The following is a 21,582-nucleotide window of genomic DNA, read 5'->3' as shown; positions in this document are numbered from 1 at the left end:
CTAGTCCAGGCCATTTGCAGGAAACCCACCTGGTCTCTCAAGCCAACCTGGTCTCTCTGGCCAGTCGGCCTGAGTTTCTAAGTCAGAGACACCCAACACACCTGCAATGCCTGAGTGAGTTGAGAAGGCTCTGTGGAAAACATCAAAGCCAGCCTGGCCCATGGAAGTGGGGACCAGGCAGTCCTCGAAGGAAGGCACCACACTGCAGGAGCTGCCAGGCGGCACAGTTCTCTGGGAGTCGGGGTAGTGCGGGGGGCAGAAGGTCTGTAGCTGTCCATAAAATCCTGAAATGCAAGCAAGGCATTGATGACTCCACAGCACAAGATCATTCCAACCCAACCAGAACCTCTCTTAACCTGGATTCATATAAATAAATGCCTTCAGCTCTTGGGGCCATTTGTAAAATCTTGCATGCAAGCATTTGGAACATAATATTTGGGCTGAAGCTTTTTGACTTTAAAGGGATTTCAAGATTTGTTGGCTTACAATATTTTAGTTTGTACTCTAGTGTCCAAAGCAAAAGGGCTTCTTACCTACCTTGAACTCTCCAAAAGAGTCCTGGATACCAAAGGCCTGACTTCAGGGAACATTCCCATCCCAGAAACTCCCACCTGGTTTTGAATGCATCTTCCTTAATGTCCTTTATCCTGTGTTCTATTCTGTTTTCACGTTTGGCAAAATCCTACAGAAAGTTCTTAACAAGGCCCACCTAACACACAAATAAGAACAACAAAACAACAGACCTATTTATCCATCCACTGGTCTTTCCAACAGATAAAATTCATACATACTTACATCTTCCTAGTTATTTTACATAGGTACATATGACCCCCTGGTTAGATGTATTATATTTTACTTCACAATTATTATTGTTGATTTCTGTAGCCAACTGGAACACTCTATGTGAATAAATAATATAATGAAGAAATACAAAGAAAGATTTCTTAGTATTTGAAAATAACCATCAATCTCTTGATGATCCTATTTCATTTATCCCCTTCAATATTTTTTTCTCACTCAATAAAATTTTCCTTGATGTCCTCTGTGGTCCTATTCTATGATTCTCCAATTCTTCCATGATTCCTTATCCTTTTCTTCTTTCTCTTTGCTTCATGATACATTTAAGTCAAGAGATTATTTTCTTGTAGTGTACTGTGCTTTTAAAAATATAATAATGCAATTTTAATTCTACACTTGATTGGAGGGAGAGCTGGCTCTGCTGCTTTCCAAAGCTACATTTCATTGTGTCTGTTTCCTCAACTGTAAAATGTGAATGTCATAGTCTACTTCACAGGGCTATTGTGATGATTAAGTGAGTCACTGGATAAGGAAGTCCATCTATAAGTTTTAAAGTGCTTTAGAAACGTCAGTTTATTATTGATATCCCTATTCTGTCTTTGATAGAAAAAGCGAGGGCATTAATAAAGGAAGTACCCCAGGATCCTCTCCACAAACACTACACATCATGGACTGAATAAAGAAATCTGAGCCACCTGTGCACAAGTAGGGGCGGTGCTATTTGTGTTGTTCTTAGCTCTCTTTAAAAACTGGATGCATTTCTGCATCTGTTTTATTATAATCACCGATCTTCTTACTGCTCTTTAGGACCCTCAAGCAGCCTGAGTAAATGCTCAGATCATGCTGGACTGGGAGGTGTATTCTCTGGTTGCCATGAACATTAACAAAGAATGTGTGTCTAACTGCTCTAGAGACACAGACCGGCCCCCTAGGAGCTTATGATCCAAGACAGATTAAATGCAGATTTATGCACAGGGCACACTCTGAAGGCAAAATAATGTTATTTTTAATTTTTTTTATTTTTTAAACGAAGTATTTTTATTTTAAATGTAAAATATATTTTTAAAAAGCCAATAGGTAGGGAAATAGTTTATTTACCCAGATATTTACCATTTCTATTCTTTACTCATTCCTAATATTCTAAATTTCCTTATAATACTATTTCTTCTTTTTCTGAAGATCTTCCTTTGACAATTCTTTCACTCACTCATCCCTCTTCATCCCCCACAAGTAGCCTGCCCAGATAATAAAGGCCCACACAACTCCCCCACTAAAAAGAAATAATAATATTATTTATAAGAAGATAGTAGCATACCTTATATAACATCAACAGGAAAAAAAAATCCACATTAGTTCTGGGGGACAATTAAATACTTGCTAGCAATATAGACTAGGAAAATACCTAAGGAAATTCCATGTCCAGGAAGAAGAAGAGAAAACTATTGCATGTTCTCCTTAGATTCCCAAAGGACTTTGTATGATTTCAATAGACAGGCAAAGGGCCCAAACAGATCACTCATAAATATTCATATAATTGATTGACCAACATGAATGAACTGCCAACCCTCAAACTATCAAAGAAATAAAAATCAAAGCATCAATAAAATGCCACATTATACCTATCACATTAGCAAAGAGTTCTAGAAATTGTTTAGTGCTGATGTGTGAGTGGTGAAGAAGGTACTTCTGTTCAGTGCCATAGACATTGCAAAAAGCATTTTTTTCCTAATTCTTTTGGAAAACGACTTGAGTATACTTCCTCTTGGATTTGGAATTTTATTTCTGAGAAAGTATCCTAAAAGTATACTATGAAGAAATTCTGCATAGAGATAGCCATCACATAGCTGGGCACGATGGCAGACACCTATAATCCCTAAAGGTTGGGAGGCTGAGGTAGGAGAATCTCAAGTTCAAAACCAGTCTCAACAATTTAGTGAGGCCCTAAGCAACTTAGTGAGACTCTGTCTTCTCATAAAATACAAAAAAGAACTGGAGATGTAGCTCAGTGGATAAGTGTCCCTGGTTTTAATCCCTGGTAGTGAAAAAAAAAAAAAGAGAGAGAAGAGAGAGAGATAATCATCACACATGCTAATGAGCATAACAGAAATCACGAGGGCCAAAATGACTGACCATAAGAGAATAGTTAAGCAAAGAGTGGCACGCTTGCATGATGAGAGCATTATATGGTCATTAGAACAATTTTTATAGGGAGTATTGAACAACTTGGAAAAATCATTATAAGATTCAGTTTTTTAAAAAAGTACCTCATTTGTGTACAATGACTCAAAATGCAGTCTGTAAAAATAAACAAGATTTTAATAAAAAATACACAAAAAAAGCAAGATACAAAACTAAACGTAAAGACTAGGTTCAGTCATGTGGAAGCCTGCACAAGATAAAAATGTCAAAATGTCACATCTGTGACTGTCTCTGGGTATTTTTTTGCCTTTATATTTTTCTGAATTTTTTTTCTTTTTCTTTTTTTAGGTACTAGGAATTGAACTCAGGAGCACTCAAGCACTGAGCCACATCCCCAGCCCTACTTTTTGTGTTTTATTCAGAGACAGGGTTTCACTGAGTTGCTTACCACCTCTCTTTTGCTGAGGTTGGCTTTGAACTTGAGATCTTACTAACGCAACCTCCCAAGCCACTGGGATTACCGGCGGGCACCGCTGCACCTGGCTATTTTTCTGAATTTTAATAATGGTGAAGAGTAAGTACTGGAGCCAGACTTCCTGGTTCACATCCTAGCTCAACTACGTAACTGTGATCTTGATAAATTATTTAGCCTCTTGGTATCTAGGTTTCCTAATTTGTAAAATGGGATTAACAGCAGTAACTATATTTCACTGAGTTATTATGAAGTTGAATGAGCTAATATTTATATATTATATAATTTTTAATCATTAGTTGTTAATTTTATATATTTTAATGATATAACTTACATAATGCATATGTTTGCTAAATAAGTAAAATAAAACATAAAATTGTTTTACAATGATAATTTTGTTCTCAAAAATAAGGTAAATTTTATTAAGGGAAATAAAATTTCCAAAAAGGCAACAAGTCCTTCAACAATAACCAAATATAAGAATGGACACAACAGAAGGTATGTGGCACAACCCCAATATGGAATTAAGATTTTAATATTATATTTTCAGAAGCATACTGCACTCCAAGAAAATGGAACATTCTTGGCCCTTCAGAGACCTAAAGCTGTATACTTCTTGCCTATGGTTCCTAGATCCTGCACTAATTGACACACATCCACTAATTGACCTTTGCACTATGAGTGTCCAAAACAGTAACAAGTCTGAGTGGTTTGAAAGAACCAAAAATTTGAGCTGCATGGTTTGGGGAATTCCTTGAACTGATCTTGACTTTGGGTACCTGTTTGTTAGACACATGTAAACATGGCATACCCATCAGGAGGAGGAAAGCACTCCATGAACCATTCACAGTTTACCTAGTACAATGTAATGTCTCTTAAATGAGCAAAATAGATGATATTTGCTATCTATACCCCTATGTGGCTCTCAAAATCATCACCCATAAATTCCTTGGCAGCACTCCTCAGTGAAAAGAAGACATTTTTCACTAAATTCCAACAATTCCCCCAATAGGGACATTAATCATTCAGGAACAGTGATAGAGACATTCACTGGTGTTTTGTGAAAACCAATCCATTCTCCCCTTCCCATCTTCTTTCCTATTTCTGAGAGTGATCAGAAATGTCACAAGACTCCAATCTATATTTGGATGTTGCAGTGTGTGCAAGTTTAAAAGTTTTGTGACATGCTAAAATATATTTATATTTTATAATATAAATGGGGATATTCAATATTAAAAACAACTTTCTGGGCTCCCTCTCCCATATAGATCTGAGGTAGGATGGCAAAGTGAACTGTAATTCCTGTCTTTGGGTATCATGGTTGATATGAGAAACTGTCAAAACCAGAATGGCCCTACAAGTATATTTTATCAGTCTAACAGCCAACCCAAGAAAAGAAAATCTTCCTTGTTAAATCCCTCCAAGTAACCAGTTAATAGAGACGCCAAATACACAGGTGTGGATGGCTGTGGTCACTCAAATCAAAGTTTTTAAAAAAAATATTTTTAGTTGTAGATGGACACGGTATCTTTGTTTTATTTATTTATTTTTATGCGGTATCTCACACGTGCGAGGCAAGCGCTCTACCACTGGGCTATAACCCAGCTCCATCAAATCAAACAGTTTTAACACATTCTCTTCCAGTGTATTTCCATAAAACTAATGAAATTTTAAAAATTCCATTAGGATCTTGCCACACACACACAAACCTAGAGAAGGAAGGCCTAACTCATTTTCTGATGAAAGGCTCCTGTATTTCAGTGGTTGGATTTCATGTGGCAAATTTTGAAGGAACAAGACTTCTTGGACCCAAAGCAAAATAAGGCAAGATGTTAACACATTTTGTGATCATAAAACCTAAGAGTGATGGCAGGGTCAGCCAATCTGTCAGGCAGTCTGTCGACAGGGGCTGTCAAGTGCTAGTAAGGGCATTGTTGGAAAGACCAAAGAAACCGAAGATAATACCTTGTCCTGGAGGTTTGATGATACAGTTGGAGTGAGAACACACACATTTATTAATAGCATAAGAATGCACCGCATAAATATAAGCTGGTAATAAATGTTGGTTGTCACATTTAGTTACAAAATCACCCTCCTCTTCCACTTCAGAAATTATTTTACCTCCAAGAATGGAAGAGGGAAGGACTTTGCAAATAAATTCATTCTACCTAAATTGTAGCTCTTGAAGATCAAGGAGAATCAGTCCCCTTCTGTTCTCAATTTTGAGGAGTTTTTTTCCCCCCTTTCTAAAAACAAACTTGCTTTTCTAATTATAAAAATACTTGGGGCTATTTATAATAACTAGAAAATGTCAACTAGTATAAATAAAGAGAGGAAAAATCATCTTTATTTCCATGATCCAGAATGGCCAGATATAGATACATATATGCAAGACTGAAAATTATATATGTGTATATTCTCAATCATATGGTTATATATTCGTGTCCTGGTTTCTCCTCCAATACCATCTAAGAGTTTCCTCACATATCACTAAAATTCATACTTAAATGGTTTTTCTCCTTACCTTGTCACATAAACTCACTGATGATAATAGGTGAGATAGAGAGTTCTCAGTTACTCTTGCTGCTAATGATAATAAAGCAACCTATGAAGCGAGGTGTGGATTTCCCTCCCAAGTGGAAGAAGTTATAGGAGGAGAGAGTTGCATGACTAAATATGACAACAGAAAGGTCATCCCAAGGGCAACATTGCCCTCTCTACCTTTCTCGAAGGTAGAGAGGATCTTTACCTTCTTGGTCCAACAAGTAGCTACATGTGGTTATCAAGCACTTTAAATATGGCTAGTGACTGATGAATTACTTTTATATTTTACTCAAATTTAATTGTTTCAAATTTAAATAGCTACATGTGGCTTGTGGCTACTGTATGAGACACATAACTCTAGGGCAATCTAGATTCCCAGGTTAAGCAGACCTTATTTCAGAAATGTTTCTGATTAAATTCCTGAAAGAAAAACACATGATTCCACAAGGGTTTAAATAAAGGTCAGCTAAATTATTTTTAGACTCTTGACCTTCAAGTTAGGAAGCACATTAGACTATTATATCTATCTATTCTTTACAAATTTACCACTTCTACCTTTGTGGAAGAAACAAGAATATAAATCCATCAATAAGTAAATAACAGTTGTTCAACTCCCAACTCTCAAGAAGTTTAGTACTGCTTTAACCTAAACTGCCAGGGCATTTCAATCCTGAAGAACCACTTTCCTTTCTAAGAGTAGCAACAGAGGAAAGGAATGTGCCACTCACTTTCTGTACTTTAGATTTACTGGGCCTGACTCACCCTCTGCACAGGGAGTGACAATGTCACAGGTAGGATTTCATATGACAGTGGAGTGAAATGTCAATGAGAGCTCTACTCAACTGCATGTATACAAAGACGGAGATTAATACCATCAGCCTTCACTTTGCAATGGTACTAAGTCCTGATGGGTACTTAGTAAGTTTTTGTAGCAGATGACTTGGCAAAACAAAATTCTTATTCTCTTTTCTGATGATGCAGGGAAATCACCTCCAAATTCTGGGTACCAGGAAAAATGCTGGACACACAACACTCAGAACTGAGACTGACACTCCTGGCAGTCGGCTCAGCCTGGACCATGACGACCAGTCATAGGTCCAGAGAGCCCACATATGGCAGCAGGAGCCTCTCACAGACATCAGGAAGGCCCTGCAGAACTAACTTCCCCACTGGAAGTGGCCTCATCCTGCTTGTGGGATCTTCTGTGAGGCTGCCTGAAAGCAAACATGAAAGCGATCATTTTCCAAGACTCCTTGATACCTTCAGATGGGAAAACCCTTCACTCTCATGGGATCTGGACTATCTCAATACAGGGATCCAGGCCAAGCACCACAGATTTTCAGCTACTACCCAAATCTCAGGTTTCAGGTGTCAACTGTTCCTTTGACTTTGTAACCACAGATGAAAGAGGATTAAAAGAGATCATCCCATGTAAAGGGCTGAGGGTATGCTTGACACACAGTTCCCATTCTAGAAATATTACTTTTCATTTTTCTTTTCCAATTCTTTAACAACACATTCATTTCAATTTCTATGCCTTTAACTCACCTGATAACTATTTACTAAACATTGGGTTGAGTGCTGGGGACACAGTAGTGAATAAAATACAAGCCATGCCTTTTTGGAGTTTACATTTTAGGGGAGAAAAATAATAGAAATATAAATGAGAAATCAAAATAATATAATTTCATATTACATATGACATTGCAAAGGAATTGGATTTAAGGGATTTACAGAGATGTAATTTTCTTCTCCATAATGCATTCAAGATAGGAAGAATGAAAGGCAACAAATAAAGAAGTTTAGACTATGGTTCCATTGTTTGACCCTCCCCTGTGGTGGCAGGTATAATCAGGAGGCCACCACACAGCTCTGCTGAGGATCAGCCCTGGCAGAGAGGTCTTCCTGTCTGTGGTACTAAAAAGTTCGTGCCTGGGTAGGGAATCAGGTATCAGTGGCAGCGGCAGCTTTGGCAGCCCCTTGGTTTTTTGGTGGTATGGTTGTTTTCTAGCCAAGTGGAAGGAAGGATGTATATTTATGAGCTTTACAACTCTAATTATTTTCTGTACAGACTATAATTTTGTGGTTACTTTAGGAAGTGTGGAGTTTTGGGCCTTAGTCATCTGATTGCTTCATATTCAGTGATATGGATCAGCCCAAGTGATGAGCGGGTGGGGTCAAATCCAGAGACAGGGACACATAAAGGAGATGCATGACTCCACTAATTAGCTTCTTGGATCCCTTCTTCAAGACTTTTTGGGTTTTTGTGGATTCCCCAAATCTCTGGAGATCTGTGACCTGTTCTTCCCTCTTTGTGTGGCATTCAAGTACCTCCTAAAAACCAAGTCCAGGGAAAGGAAAGAGATGTACTTTTCAAGAAAATCTGTGACCCTAATAATGCTCTAAAAAATAAAAGCCTGGGGGCAGGAATGGAGGAAGGAAGGACTGTATAGATGGAGGGGAAGGGTGGGAGGGGAGGGGGGGAAGGGAAAAAATGGCAGAATGAATCAAACAACATTACCCTATGTAAATTTATGATTACACAAATGGTATGCCTTTACGCCATGTACAAATAGAGAAACAACATGTATCCCATTTGTTTACAATAAAAAGAAAAAAAAAAGTAAAAAAAAAAAAAAAATAAAATAAAAGCCTATTTTTTTAAAGGTGGCCTTTATTCCATGTTTCTCTGTATTACATGCTTTCCCCACTAAAGTATATATTCCATGTATAGTATGTTTACTATCATGTCCATAGCACTCAAAATAACACCAGGAATGGAGCAGGTATTATTCAATAAACACTATTGAAACCCACTCACACTTTGTTCCTGCTCTGCAGATTCCTTGGTTTCACTTACCATTGGGATGCAGTGTCAGTGGGTAGGTATGAGGAGGGTTTGCTGAATTCATGGATGCTGCTTCCCAGTGAATTAAATGGGAATGGGAATTCAGAGAACAAAGGCTAGCAAGTGTAAGAAAAGAGCCCCACGAAAAATGTCCTCTCCACACACTGGAGGTAGGAGATTTGCCTGGGTTAAGTAACTCCTTCTCAGAGATTCAAATACTCCCTGCCTAGGTTATAGCTTTCAATCACTAATAACAGAGTAGGAGTTACCCCACTCAACCACACTAAAACAGTCTCTGAAAATACAAAGTTTTGATGGAAAAGAAAAGAAAAGGGATGGAAAAGGAGCAAGTAGATAAATGCCTTCACATTCCCTGGCTCCCCTCATTTCTTCTCTAACACAATGGCCACAAGTGGATTCCTTTACTCTCTGGAAGTGCGTCGTCTATCCCCTTTGAATACTATTGGTATCCCATATCAGAAACACATGAGGAACAAGAGGAAAAACTTAAGTCAGTCTCTGGTAAAGATCATAAAGGTGCTCAGAATATAGTCTCTGGGGTCACACCCTCTCAGTCAGAATCCGTGCATTCAAACCTTACCCAGGGAATCAGACACTTACCACTCACATGATATCTCAGTAACAAGTCATCTTACAGATTCCTTTTTAGGTATGTGACATTTCTTTCTTGGAAGCAGGCAATTCAAACAAATGTTCCCATTTTATAGGCAAAGAAATGGAAGTAGAACTCTTGCATACCTTTCTCTTATAACCGATACTCTGTTTGTATGATACTATGAAAGTAATAGTGGCAAACTTACCCAATCACTTTAATATTTTTAAATATCCAGATATTTGGAATTATTTCTGGATGTAGGCTTCACCTTCACACAAATGGGGAGCAGAACTAAAGCAGCAATCATATGACTCCTACTGAGTCCAGAGATTCCTTTGCATTGGGCACTTTTGTGGAATACTCTGGTTAGTGTTTTATCAGTCACTTAGAATTCTGCTATTAGAAGAAAATAATCTAGTATTTATTTTCTAGAGGATGAGCATTGTCCTACATGTTTTACACAAATGAACTTCATCCTTAGAACAACTTTCTAGTCAAGTAGTATTGTCCCCTGTTTACAAACAAAGGAACAGAAGTTAAAATAACTTATCCAAATCCTCACAGTTTCCAAGTTTCAGAACCAGGATTTAAACCCTGGTCTTTTTGCTGACATTGTTCATGAAGACCACTGGGGCTGAAGCTCAGGGACCAAAGGAATCTCAAGAAGATCTGGCCATTTTTGTCGAGGTTTCTTGTTGCCAAATTGTAGGCAAAGTTAATCAGGCTGGGGCTGCATTTGGGAAAGTACATTCTTGTTCATGCAAAGAGTATTGAATCAATAAGTAAAATCGATCAGGTCACCTAATCACTGAAAAATTCTAAAAACCTTTGAGAGCAGAAACAGACATTTCAGGAATTTTCTTATGGCCATTTTTCTGATTTTGCCACTATTTTATTTCTGCTGATTGCATGAACGACTGGGATTCTAGTTGGATTCCCAGGTGATCCATTAACCATCTGTGTGTCTTAAGAGAAATTCTTTTCTTTTATGAACCTTTTTTTAAAAAAAAAAATACCCATTTTATCAGATTGTGGAAAACACATATGACCATGTTTATAAAAGCATTGGGTGCATTCCCTGGCACCTCAGGAGGCCTGTGGTAAACAGCAGCAACTCCTACAGTGAAATAAGCTCAGAGAGGCTGGAGGCTCTACACCACCTAAGTAGGTCACCAGCGACTCTCCCATAGGCCCACCGTCCTTAGGTGTACGACTATGCCGCATCTCACGGTGAAATCACCGCAGCTGGTTGCCATTTTTGCCTTTGCTCCTCATGGTGGCCATCGATATCATCCAGGTCTTCATTTGATCTGGAGTTTGACTAAACTTCCTTCCCGGAAAGGCAGAGAAACTGACTCTTTGTTTTAATAATATGGAGTCTATAATCGGGGAAGCTACAGGAACAGCTCACAGACGGTGTTAGGAAGACAGATTTTTCTTCGGGCTGAGAACTGAACCAGCTTGCAAAGCACTGGAGCTATTTAGGATTGACATTTAAGCAACTACTCTACTAAGAAAGGAAAATAATGGAAATATTAACACTTAAAATTCCATTTGTGCACATTCCTACTGAAGGAAACCCATAATGGTGTTCTAAAAGTTGACCAATAGAGAAGTTTCCTGGTCCTGGTCCTGGTCCCTCTGCTCTTGGCCAGAGGGGTTGCAGCCTAAGGGTTCCAAGTTGGAAAACTACCTCGTTCTAACAAGTGGGGGCCGTGTTCATCTGCATCTCCTGCTGCCAGCTTGCAGGTCACAGGGAGAAGACTCTGGGTGCTCTCTCCACTTGTCCCACCTCCAAGCCTCACCTAATCTGCAGCAAGCTAGTGACAGTATCAATCACTGTGAGCCACATTCAGGCCCTTGGGCTTGATTACTGATTTCCAGAGATGAGAAGGGGAGAAGGTGGTGAATGTGCTACTGATATCTGCAAAGGGTTCAAATAAGGAGATGGAACTGGGCAGAGTATGTTGCTGAAAGGGACAATAAAGAAATGGGAAAGAAGTAGAGTGGGAAGGAAGGCATGTGTGAAACACTCTTGGTTAAAAAATGTCATCAATTTTCATTTAAATACCTCCAAGCCACCCAAAACCCCAGTGTTTGGTGGCCTATGGTTTCCAAATTCTCAAAATGATAAGCTGCCAAAGTAAACTAATTGCAATGTGTCTCAGTAATTGCCATGTGTGGATATATACAGTTATAGTAAAATGGTTCAGTGAATCCTGATGGTGAGAATGCACATTTGAAAATTACATTAAATAGAGATTCTCAAAACCCATAAGACCGGTGGAGTCTAAGATGGATTTGAAAGCCAAATCTGCTATTTACTGGCTGTGGCTTTGAGAAAACCATGGTCTCTCTGAGTCTATAAGTCCCTCTTTATATAAGGAGAGTAACAGTACTCACAGGCAGCAGAATCCTCAAAAGGAAGGGGAAGAAGCACAGGGGACCAGTGAAAGGGATTCAGTGCCCAGGTACCCATAAGCTGCCACCTATACTCTCTCACCTACAGATTATACCCAAAGCTTCACAAATTCTGGATACAAATGAAGCTGGAAACGAAGGACACAGGGTTTGAACAGTCTGCATCTGATGGCAGTATGAAGTGGCAATCACTGGTCAAGGTTGATAGTAATGAGCTGGTATTTTTTTCATGAGAAGGGATCACTCATTGCTGGAATATGTACCCCTACTGAGTGAAAAAAGGACCAAATGAAATAATAAGTGTGAAAATAATTTGTTAACAGTGAAACCACTGAAAACTCCAGCTCCCATTGTCTTGTTATAAGTCTAGCGTTACTTATCAATCTACTGCCTCTGATTTACCTTATACAGGTAAATCTTCCCATGGTTGTATCAGACTCCTTCCCATGATACCTTTATGAACAACCTTTAGATTTAGGGGTAACTGGACCGAAAGCAGAACAAGGGAAGCACTGTCAAGAACAAAGATTAATTCTATCTGTTCTTGTCTTTTCATGAGGGCCATCCTGGTGTTATATGACTTTCCGGTCCTGCTGCATTTGTAGGACTTCCCCAGAAAGGAGAGGGAAAAGGAAGCTGGAAAGTGTTTACCTCCGTCACAGGCAAATCTCTTCTTTTGGATTACCTCTGACTAGGCAACCATGGTGAGGGAGCCCAGACCAGAGATTTTTAAAGTGGGGGCCAGCAGAATCACCATCACCTGAGCAGGTTTGTTAAACCTAAATACTCCTGGGTTCTAAGGAAGACTCAGTCAATCAAAACCTCTGGAAGAAGGAGGAAGAGCCTGAAAATGTGTCTTTAAAAAAGATATTTCTTACCCTGAAGTTTGACAGATGGTTCACAAACATCTGAAAAATTTCCAAATGAAATCCCAATGGGAAAAAAAAAAAAAGGACTCTGACTCCATTTGAAATAGGGAAGGAGAGCGCTTCTAATGGGCATCTTTCCCCCTTGGGCTGGATCCTAGCCCTTTCTGCTGGATCCAGGGTCTGAGGATACAGTGATACTGACTGTTCCCAAAGTGACCCTAAATTATATTCTCAGCAAATATGGGTCAGGATGACTCACCTGGCTCCACCCTAGTGCCTTTCCCTCACTTTCAAGTTCTCCATCGGAGGTGATATCACATGACCTCATTTGAATGACTCACAAGCCTTGATCTCATTGTCAACCCCATACCGATCTTTTGGCCTAGACTTCTGTCAGCTGCAATCAAACTCCCACATTATATCTGCTCTGAGCACTAGGTGTCTTCTTGCTTCTCTGAATCCCAGTCTGATTATACAATTTTCCAGCACTCTCATGTAAGAACGAGCCCCACCTCATCCTTCCCAGTGAGCCAATGCCTTGATTGTTTCTTCCCTTAAACTTCTGCCTTACAACTAAATCTCTCTTCCATGCTGTTAGGCCTCCCCCAAATCCACTGTTTAGAAAAATATGTTGAAATTAAATCTGGGCTCAAGATTAAAGAGTACAGAAATCTGTATTTGTGGATTTGAGATAGGAGAGTGGACATCTTATCTGCGAAACCTGATAGATGTCCCTTGATCTCAGGATTCCCGTCACCTCCTTCTAACTGCCACCAGGAAACTTGCCTTTTTAATCTTGTCAAACCTTGGTGACACCAACAATCAATCTGGACAATCCAATTTATGATCTGCCATCTCTGTTCCACCCCTTCTGTCAAATAGCCTTCATCCCACTGCCACCTGGGGACTCTACTCTGATTCGTGCATCCAATCCACAAGGTCCTTCCTTTTTTTGCTTAATCTCTTTCCACTGAGCATCAAATTCCTGATTTTTGAGTATGTATTAGGCATCTCAAAATGTATCAAATGCTACAGGGTACAAACAGATGATGTATTCCATGGACCATGAGGAATATTCTCTGAGTGTTGAGCTCAGAGGTTCTGCTTGCCAGAAAACACACCTACTAACTAATATCACATATCACAGATAGCCCCTTGAATAAACATGAGCTCAAAACAGGCCGGGGTTTTGGTTGTTTTCTACATTGATGTGGCTTTAGCAGCCAAGACAGGACTTGCTAGAGAGCAGGAATTAAATATTTGAGAACGCATGAATGAATGGTATCACAACTAGAGACTTTGGTGAAAATACCAATGGTGAAAGGATCACCACAGAGTTCAAGGATTATGAATTGTGTAGGTTACATACAACAGTCTCTCTGAATTTGAGAATATAATGTGACTTCCCTTTCCACCATTGAATTTTTTTTTCTTTTAAGTGGAAGAAGAGAAACTAAGGTGGTGAAGATATGATAGGCTCCATCCAGGTAACCTGGAGGGGTCTGTTGCTCTGAGTCACCCTTTTCTGCTGGATGTCAGAAAGGTCACTGAATCTAAAGACAGAAAAAAGAGTGGGAAGGAGAACTGAGTGACTGAACTATCAACAGAACATCTTGTGCTCTTTTAGGAAACCATCCCAACATAAAAGAACTTATTCAACTACTCTGAACTTCATCTCTAAATATAGGGTTAATAATATGTTTTTCTCTCTTCACAAGTTATAATGAAGGTTTAGGCATTTGTGCAACAAATATTTCATTGAGTGGTTTCTATTCAATTAACAGGCACTGACAAAAAATATGGTCCGTCAGGATAATTTATAAAACATATACTATGGTATAAATGCAGGTATTACTACTGACTTCACTGATGCTGATAAAAATGCTGCATCAGCCTGGATCCATAGATGCAAAGGACCTTGGGTAATTACTTGGCTAATTCAGATCCCCTGAATCATTTTGCCATAATGACAAGGAAATTTAAGAACTTGCTTTAAGATGTGTGATATGAGGTTGGGTTTGGTGAAGGAATGTAGAAAGGGAGGGGTTGGTGGTTACACTTAAATGATTTAGAAAAATGCCTAAATGTTTTTACTTCAACAGGCTTGCATCTTTTAACATCTAGTTCTCAAAAACCTTGCAAAAGAATGAAATGGAGGGTTTAGTCAGAACACTGGTTTGAGAGGGAGAATTCCTGTAATCAGAAAGAGCAGTGACAATTGCAAGTAAACCAACAAGAAATTCTAAGGGAACTAAGGTTGTTTTGCAACATGGTACAGGGCTGATCTGATCTGAATGGGAACACATCAGGCCATTTCCAGTGTTTCATTTTTTTTTTTTTCTGTTTTATTAACACAGTGGTCTCACTACCAGTCACCAAGATGATCCTGATGTGGGGATTCCATTTGTCCCTTTTATTTTAAGGAAGCTTCACCTGTCAACTCTTCACAATTTTTTCTTTGAAACTATCAATTGTTTATCATATTTTCAAAGAACTTTCCAATTAAAAATAAAAGAATTTTAAGACACAGGTTGCCATTTAACATGTTCAGCCCTAAAGAGTTCAACAGAACCCCTAAAATAGAGTTATAAGAAAATATATTTAATTTTAAGAGTTCCATTGGCTAGAAGCCAAACTTGATGAGTGTTGGGTATAAGATTATTTGTTTCCGAAAAAAATACCCTACTTTCTCAATAGACGGAAAAAGCTCTAAATATCTAATCATGTTCATTAAATACTTATCCATAAGTGTTTTTAAGTGACAGAGAAGTCACAATAGTCAATAAAATGGAAATTTTTCTGAATAGTTCTTCTCTTCAATAAAATTTTAAGTTCCAGTTAAGAAAACAAATTACCATGCTACAAGGGGTCCACCTTGACTGCCGGGTGAAAAAGCAGGTAGACTACTTAATAGAAAATATTAAAAAACCAAGTTATAGTTCATGTCATTTAACTCCTGTTGTTATGAAAACTTCTTTTAGGTCAATGAAAATAATGTAAAGATGTTCAATAACATTACTAAGAAGAATTAAAATGAGTTATCAGTCTTTGCTGTACATATTGGCAACAATTAAAATACCATCCAGTATGAGGAAATGGGCACTCCAATTTGCTGCTGGTCAGAGTCTAAATTCGCATCGCCTCTATAAAGAAACAGGGCAGTACCTATTCAACTTGAAAATGTGCATATCCATTAACCCCACACTGTCTCTTTAGAAACATTTCCTGAGAAAGTATGCAAAGGGTTATGTTTTTGTGTTTATGTAAACACACATACATAAAGAAATTTAACAGAGCAGTGCTAGAAAAAGAAGAAAATGAAACTATATAAATGTCTATTAATAGGAGACTGATTTTAAAAGATGATGACATATTTCTGATAGAACTACAGAACTAGGGGGGAAAAGGAATATATCTAGGTACATTGACTTGGAAAGCAAAAGCAAAGTTAGTATAAAAAACAAGTCATAAAACAAAAATACAGAATGTAAGGTTATTTTTATAGTAGAAGATGTGGGTATATACTTGTACATACATATATAGGTAAGTATATATATTCACATATTCATTTCATTTCTATAAGCATTAAAAAGATGCAAAAGAATGCTCATGGATCTCTTAACAGTCATTACCTTTGGACAGTAGAATTGGTGTAAGAATAAGGATGGGAAGGGACTTAAACTCTTTATAAACGTAAGTACTATAAGTACTTTTAAAGAAGGGCAGGTAAATTTTTTTCTTTATAATGTAAGAAGTCAGGAAGAATTTTTAAATTGGTAGTTAAGGACTGTTGCTGAGAGTTCAGGAACCCCAGTTTGTTGATTTAGTAATCAGGCTTCCAAAGTTTCCCCAGCATACATGTACTTGTGAAAACATAGCACATGTTACATAACCCCAAATTACTCATATTATCTCTGAAGAGATTACCAGAAGGGGAGATTGTGACATGTCCAAGGTGACAGAGTCAGGGAAACAGAGTGTACAAAAAAGTAGCATCAAGAAGTTTGGAAGGAGGCACAAGGTGGATCTGAACTGGAATCCATTATGTAACCTAATGGCTGTAAATGTTTTGAAAACCAAATGCTTTTCAAGCAAGGGACCTGTACTTCTGCGCACTGAGAATGCCTTGAAATACCTCCTCCACAGAGCACTGGCCAGAATCACACTACTGACATTCAGCTAGGTTGTACCTCAGGGGTCCTCCTGAAGTGTACTCACTCACAAGAAGGAATCTGGTACCCAATGTGCCCTAATGAACAAGTGTATCATTAGGTCACTCAATTTCCTCTAGGGAGAGTCTGAGGCAGTTGCTCAAGAGGGGAACAGGCAGAAATGCCCAGAGAAAAGAGGGACACTGAAAACTTGAGTATAAGGCACAATTAAGCCAAGGGCTGGCTCCAACAATCTGAGTAAGCAGGTATGATAAAAAATCCTCCTTTTCTTCTTTCTATCCATTCATCTGTATTTAACAAACACTTGTTATACACTTACTGTGTGCTTCCTGTGCTGAAGAAACATGATTTCTTGATGGTTAGTTGGTTCAATCATCTTAACATCCCTATTGCTCAAACATGGCACATGAATTTGGCAGATTTAATGTGCGTGTGTATGTGCGTGTGCGTGCTCACGTACACACACATCTGTGTTTAGATGCTTCAGATGTTCAGACTATACATTTATATTATTCACAGTTCAATCACTTTCATAATCGATCATTCAAACAGTTAAAATGACCATCTTACACTCCTTCCACAAAACCCAACCTGTGAGATGCCTACTGCACCCTGCATACACACCTAAATTTAACTTTTGTTTTTTAGAATTAGCACACTGTCAGAATTTATCAAGTACTACTTATGTAAAACTGTTCTTGGGGTAATTTTGTAGTAATTAAGTATGTGAGAGTAATTAAGGAGTTCTCTGAATCTAATCATCAATCCCTAGTACTATATAGGCATTAATAACATCAGAGCTGATACCGAAAATTATTCCTGATTATGACTGCTGATGATAACATCCGAGTAGTTTGAAGAGCACTCACTGGCTCATTTCTTTTGTGAATGTCACAACTTTCTCAGTGAAGACTAGGCACTGTTGATTTATAAGTAATTATATGTGCCTTCCTGAGATTTCAAGAAGTTGTGACATGCTCAAGTTCTAAGCAATACAACTTCTAGACTTACTGCTTTATTATTTCACAATCTCGCAAATGCAGTTGTGACTAAATTTCCTGTGGAGGGGAGTATGTTTATTGTCTCTAAAATTTGCCTTTAAAAAATAACCTTTAAAGATTTAACACTATAAACCCCCAGCAATGAGATCAGTCATGGCAGTAAACCAAAGAGCTCTTCCTGGAAAGTGCCACTGCACAATCACCGTGAGTAAACAGCCACCAGAGGAAGAAGTTAGTTAGACTCCTACCTGCCACCTCATTTCCATTTAAATATCAGAGCTCTGCAATTTGATTTCTATAGTTTGAAAGATCTTTAGTAGGACAAGCCATTTACAATGCCTGTTTTATTCTTAGAGGCCTGTTGGTGGCTGGAAACCCTTTGTTTCCCCACGCAGTCAATTTGAACTGGGTTGACAAGCTTACAGCTCCATACTGAGGTAAGAAAATGCCACCATTGTCTGGAAGCTGACTGGCCTGCTTCTTTGGGGCCCACAGGCAGGGCACGCTTTAAATCATGAAAAAGATAGCTTAAAAACCACAGGAACTGTGACCAACAGAGAAGGCGCCCACTTCCCACTGCCACTGTGTTGATCTCAAATAGACCGGGCTAAGGAGGTAACCTCATGGTGTTTTCCTAATGAAATCTAATAACTGGAGCATGGATGATGGAAATCTTTGTGTTGGCAACTGGAAACTCCAGAGGCGTGTAAATAAAAGCAAGCAGTGGAAACTTGAGAGAATGGAGAAGGTGGGTATAAAATGGGACAGAAACCCTCAGAAGAGCACTGATTTCCAAGAGGTGGTATCATTAAGTCTTATTTGCGAGACAGGTAGTACTGGACCCATTTTACAGATTAGGAAACCAGTCCTAAGAGCATTTGGCAGACCCTGTATCTGCCTGGAAACATTATTAATAGAGCCTCAGTTTTGTTAAGCATGGGGATGCACTAAAGCATCCATCTTGCTGATCTCCCTAGCATCTGAAGATGTCCATGTAATGAAGCTTGGGGTACATCTGTCCTTCACTCTTCATCCTCTTCTCTGCCTGAAATTGAACAGGATGTGCAGATATTGGCACTCATACTGTGACCAGGAGGATGGAAGTTCCCTGTTTCAGATGACAAAGCAGAACATGGCAGGAAGCCTAGACACTGTTGGTCAGGAGGGGCGACTCCTCCACTCAGCACAGTTTCCTGTTAGACATCTTATTACGCAAGAAGAGTAAAACACATAGATGTTGCTGCTATAACATGATAAACAAATTCTGCCAAGTCTTGTGCTCTGCACAAATGTTTATTTAAAATAGCTGGGTCATTGGGAAGGCAGGACTGAAACAGACCACTTAAGATATATGCAACTTTCTAACTATGAACAGGAACAAAATATTCAAAGGGAAATTTGGGCAACCAGCACAGCCAGTTCAGTGTGATACTGGGCTCCTGAGTGGTCAATAAAAATGCACAAAACATTGAGTGGAAACTGTGCCTTGCAGGAACTGAGACAACAGGTGATGGGGTCCAGGAGGAGGAAAAGAGTGTGATGTATCATTAGCTGAGGGCACTGCAAGGTTGGGTGTGCAGCTCTCTTGAACAGGAGCCCCTAGTCTCATGGTGTGTGTGTATTTCATTTTCTTCTCTTGCTGTTCCAGCCCTCCTTAAGATTTTATGTGTACAAACACAATTCCATGTTATTCTAATATCATCACTCAATTTATCAGTTGCACCTGAATGAAGCAAACTCTGTTTTGTCCTTAAGGATTCTACACATACAGCCCAATATAATGCTGACAGTTACAGCTTAATGTTTCTACCTCTATCATTCCACTTGACTTTCCTAAAATACCAGACTGACTTCTTCAGTATGTAGTATGACACTGAGCACTGCACAAAACCCCATTCAGCTGGGGTCACAGTTCCCCAGCATCTTCTCCCTCCACTCATGGTTCAACTGTGTACCGCAGCCACGCACGATCTCCCATTAGCTCTTCTCTGTGCACACACACCCCTTTGTGATCTTCCCGGTGCCTTTTGCTTTCCCTCTGCCTGGAATGCCTTTCTCCACTTGGCCTATTATCCTCAAAACCCTATTCAAGTGTCACCTCTCAAACCCTACTCTGACATTTCCTTTGAACGCATCAGGTGCTTTCAACTACTGCATGTATCTCAGGGAACTGATAAAATGACATTCATGTTTGCCTGGCACATAGAGGATGACCAACAAACACTTGCTGAACTGAACTTGGCCTCTCCTTGATAGACCCCCAAAGCAGGAAGTTTGTGAAAATGCTCTTCTAGGAATTCCCATGGCATTTGAACAACCTGGAATGAATAGGGCATTTAAAAAGAAATTATCCATGAGTATCATAACAAAATGTACAAATATCAACTCTTAGGCAACTAATCCAGGCAAAATTCTGAAGCTTGCCTGGGCAAGAGAATTATCCTAAGAAGAAAGAAAAGACTAGAGAACAAGTTTACATGATTGGCAAGTGTCCTTATGTTTACATCTGAAATAAGGGACTAAAGCTTACTAAGAAGTTGCCTTAGAGATACCATCCAAACAGAGACCTGTAAATGCTATCAGCATTCAAACTTTAAAAAGAAAGGACACCTTATCCACCTTACTAATGAAGACAATATGAGTGGATAGACTGGATGAAGAATCAATAAAGCCAAGGTGAGAGCACTTGATAAAGCAATGCTGTTAATCTTTTCAAAGTATATTTTCGACAAAATGCCTCTTCATAAAAATATAACTAGAGCACACATTGCCTAAGCTTCAGTAACAATTAGTGGCATGACTAAAAAAACTCAACAGATCTCATTTTCTTCTAATCTGTAAGACCAAAGCCTTCTGAGTTCTAATCTTCATGGCTCTAGGTAATGCAACAGCATCTACAGGCATCTACATTTCCCCATGGACAAATATAACTGAATATTTCTTTTGGTGTGCTTTAACTTAGGAACATGCTGATTAAGAATGTGGCTTGGAAATGCAGACTGTTTGTTAAAGCTGCCTGTGTACTTTGCTAAAGTAGTGATGCCTAGACGTTATATATTTGTACATGTCTTAGTTCCCATCTCTAAAAATACAGTGATGACATTTCCCCTGACCTCTACCTACTGCAAGGAGGACAGAGGAGATGGGGTAATGATGCTCATTAAAGTCATGAACATCTTGAAAGAGAGAACAAACACTCACTACAGCTATTGTGTTAGAAACTTTGATACTCCTTGGACTTCAAAAATCTAGTCTTCTAGGGATGAAGTTCTCTGTCACCAGGCTGCTATATAACTTCAAACAGCAAACCTGTCCAAATAAAGAGGAAAGGCCTGGCCAATAAACACAAGTCTCTAAGAAGAGCTCCTCACCCCACTGGGTGTAGTGGTATACACCTGTGATTCCAGCAACTTGGGAGACTGAGGTAGGAGGATTGCAAGTTCAAGGCCAGCCTCAACAAATTAGATCTCCTCGCCCCCAGCACTGCAGCATCAACTTGAAAAATAATGGATAAATTCTGCCCTTCTCCTAAAGTAACTAATGAGAAATATTGTGATTACAAAGTTCCAGAAAAATACTTCAGAAAAATGCTTGGAGGAGGGAGTAAGGCTACATCTAGATCCCTAACCCTCACATTCTCCATCCCTACAGCCACCCAGTGACTAATGCATGGGCATTCTGCTTGAAAGTTCATCACAAAGG

The 21,582-nt window shown here is 39.0% G+C and overlaps 1 protein-coding gene across 9 annotated transcripts in view; it reads right to left on the bottom strand.

Annotated features, from left to right (window-relative positions):
* The window catches only part of Glis3 (GLIS family zinc finger 3), a 424,342-nt gene that overhangs the window by 5,067 nt on the left and 397,693 nt on the right, over positions 1 to 21,582 (bottom strand). For all 9 annotated transcript variants that reach the window (XM_047525258.1, XM_047525253.1, XM_047525256.1 and 6 more), the window contains one exon: positions 102 to 284. In XM_047525258.1, coding sequence (XP_047381214.1) covers positions 102 to 284 — 183 coding nt within the window. The remainder of the gene's footprint in view (positions 1 to 101; positions 285 to 21,582) is intronic.

Source organism: Sciurus carolinensis, chromosome 14 (assembly GCF_902686445.1).
Source record: "Sciurus carolinensis chromosome 14, mSciCar1.2, whole genome shotgun sequence".
Taxonomy (NCBI): Eukaryota; Metazoa; Chordata; class Mammalia; order Rodentia; family Sciuridae; genus Sciurus; species Sciurus carolinensis.
This window is presented reverse-complemented; position numbering and strand designations above follow the sequence as displayed.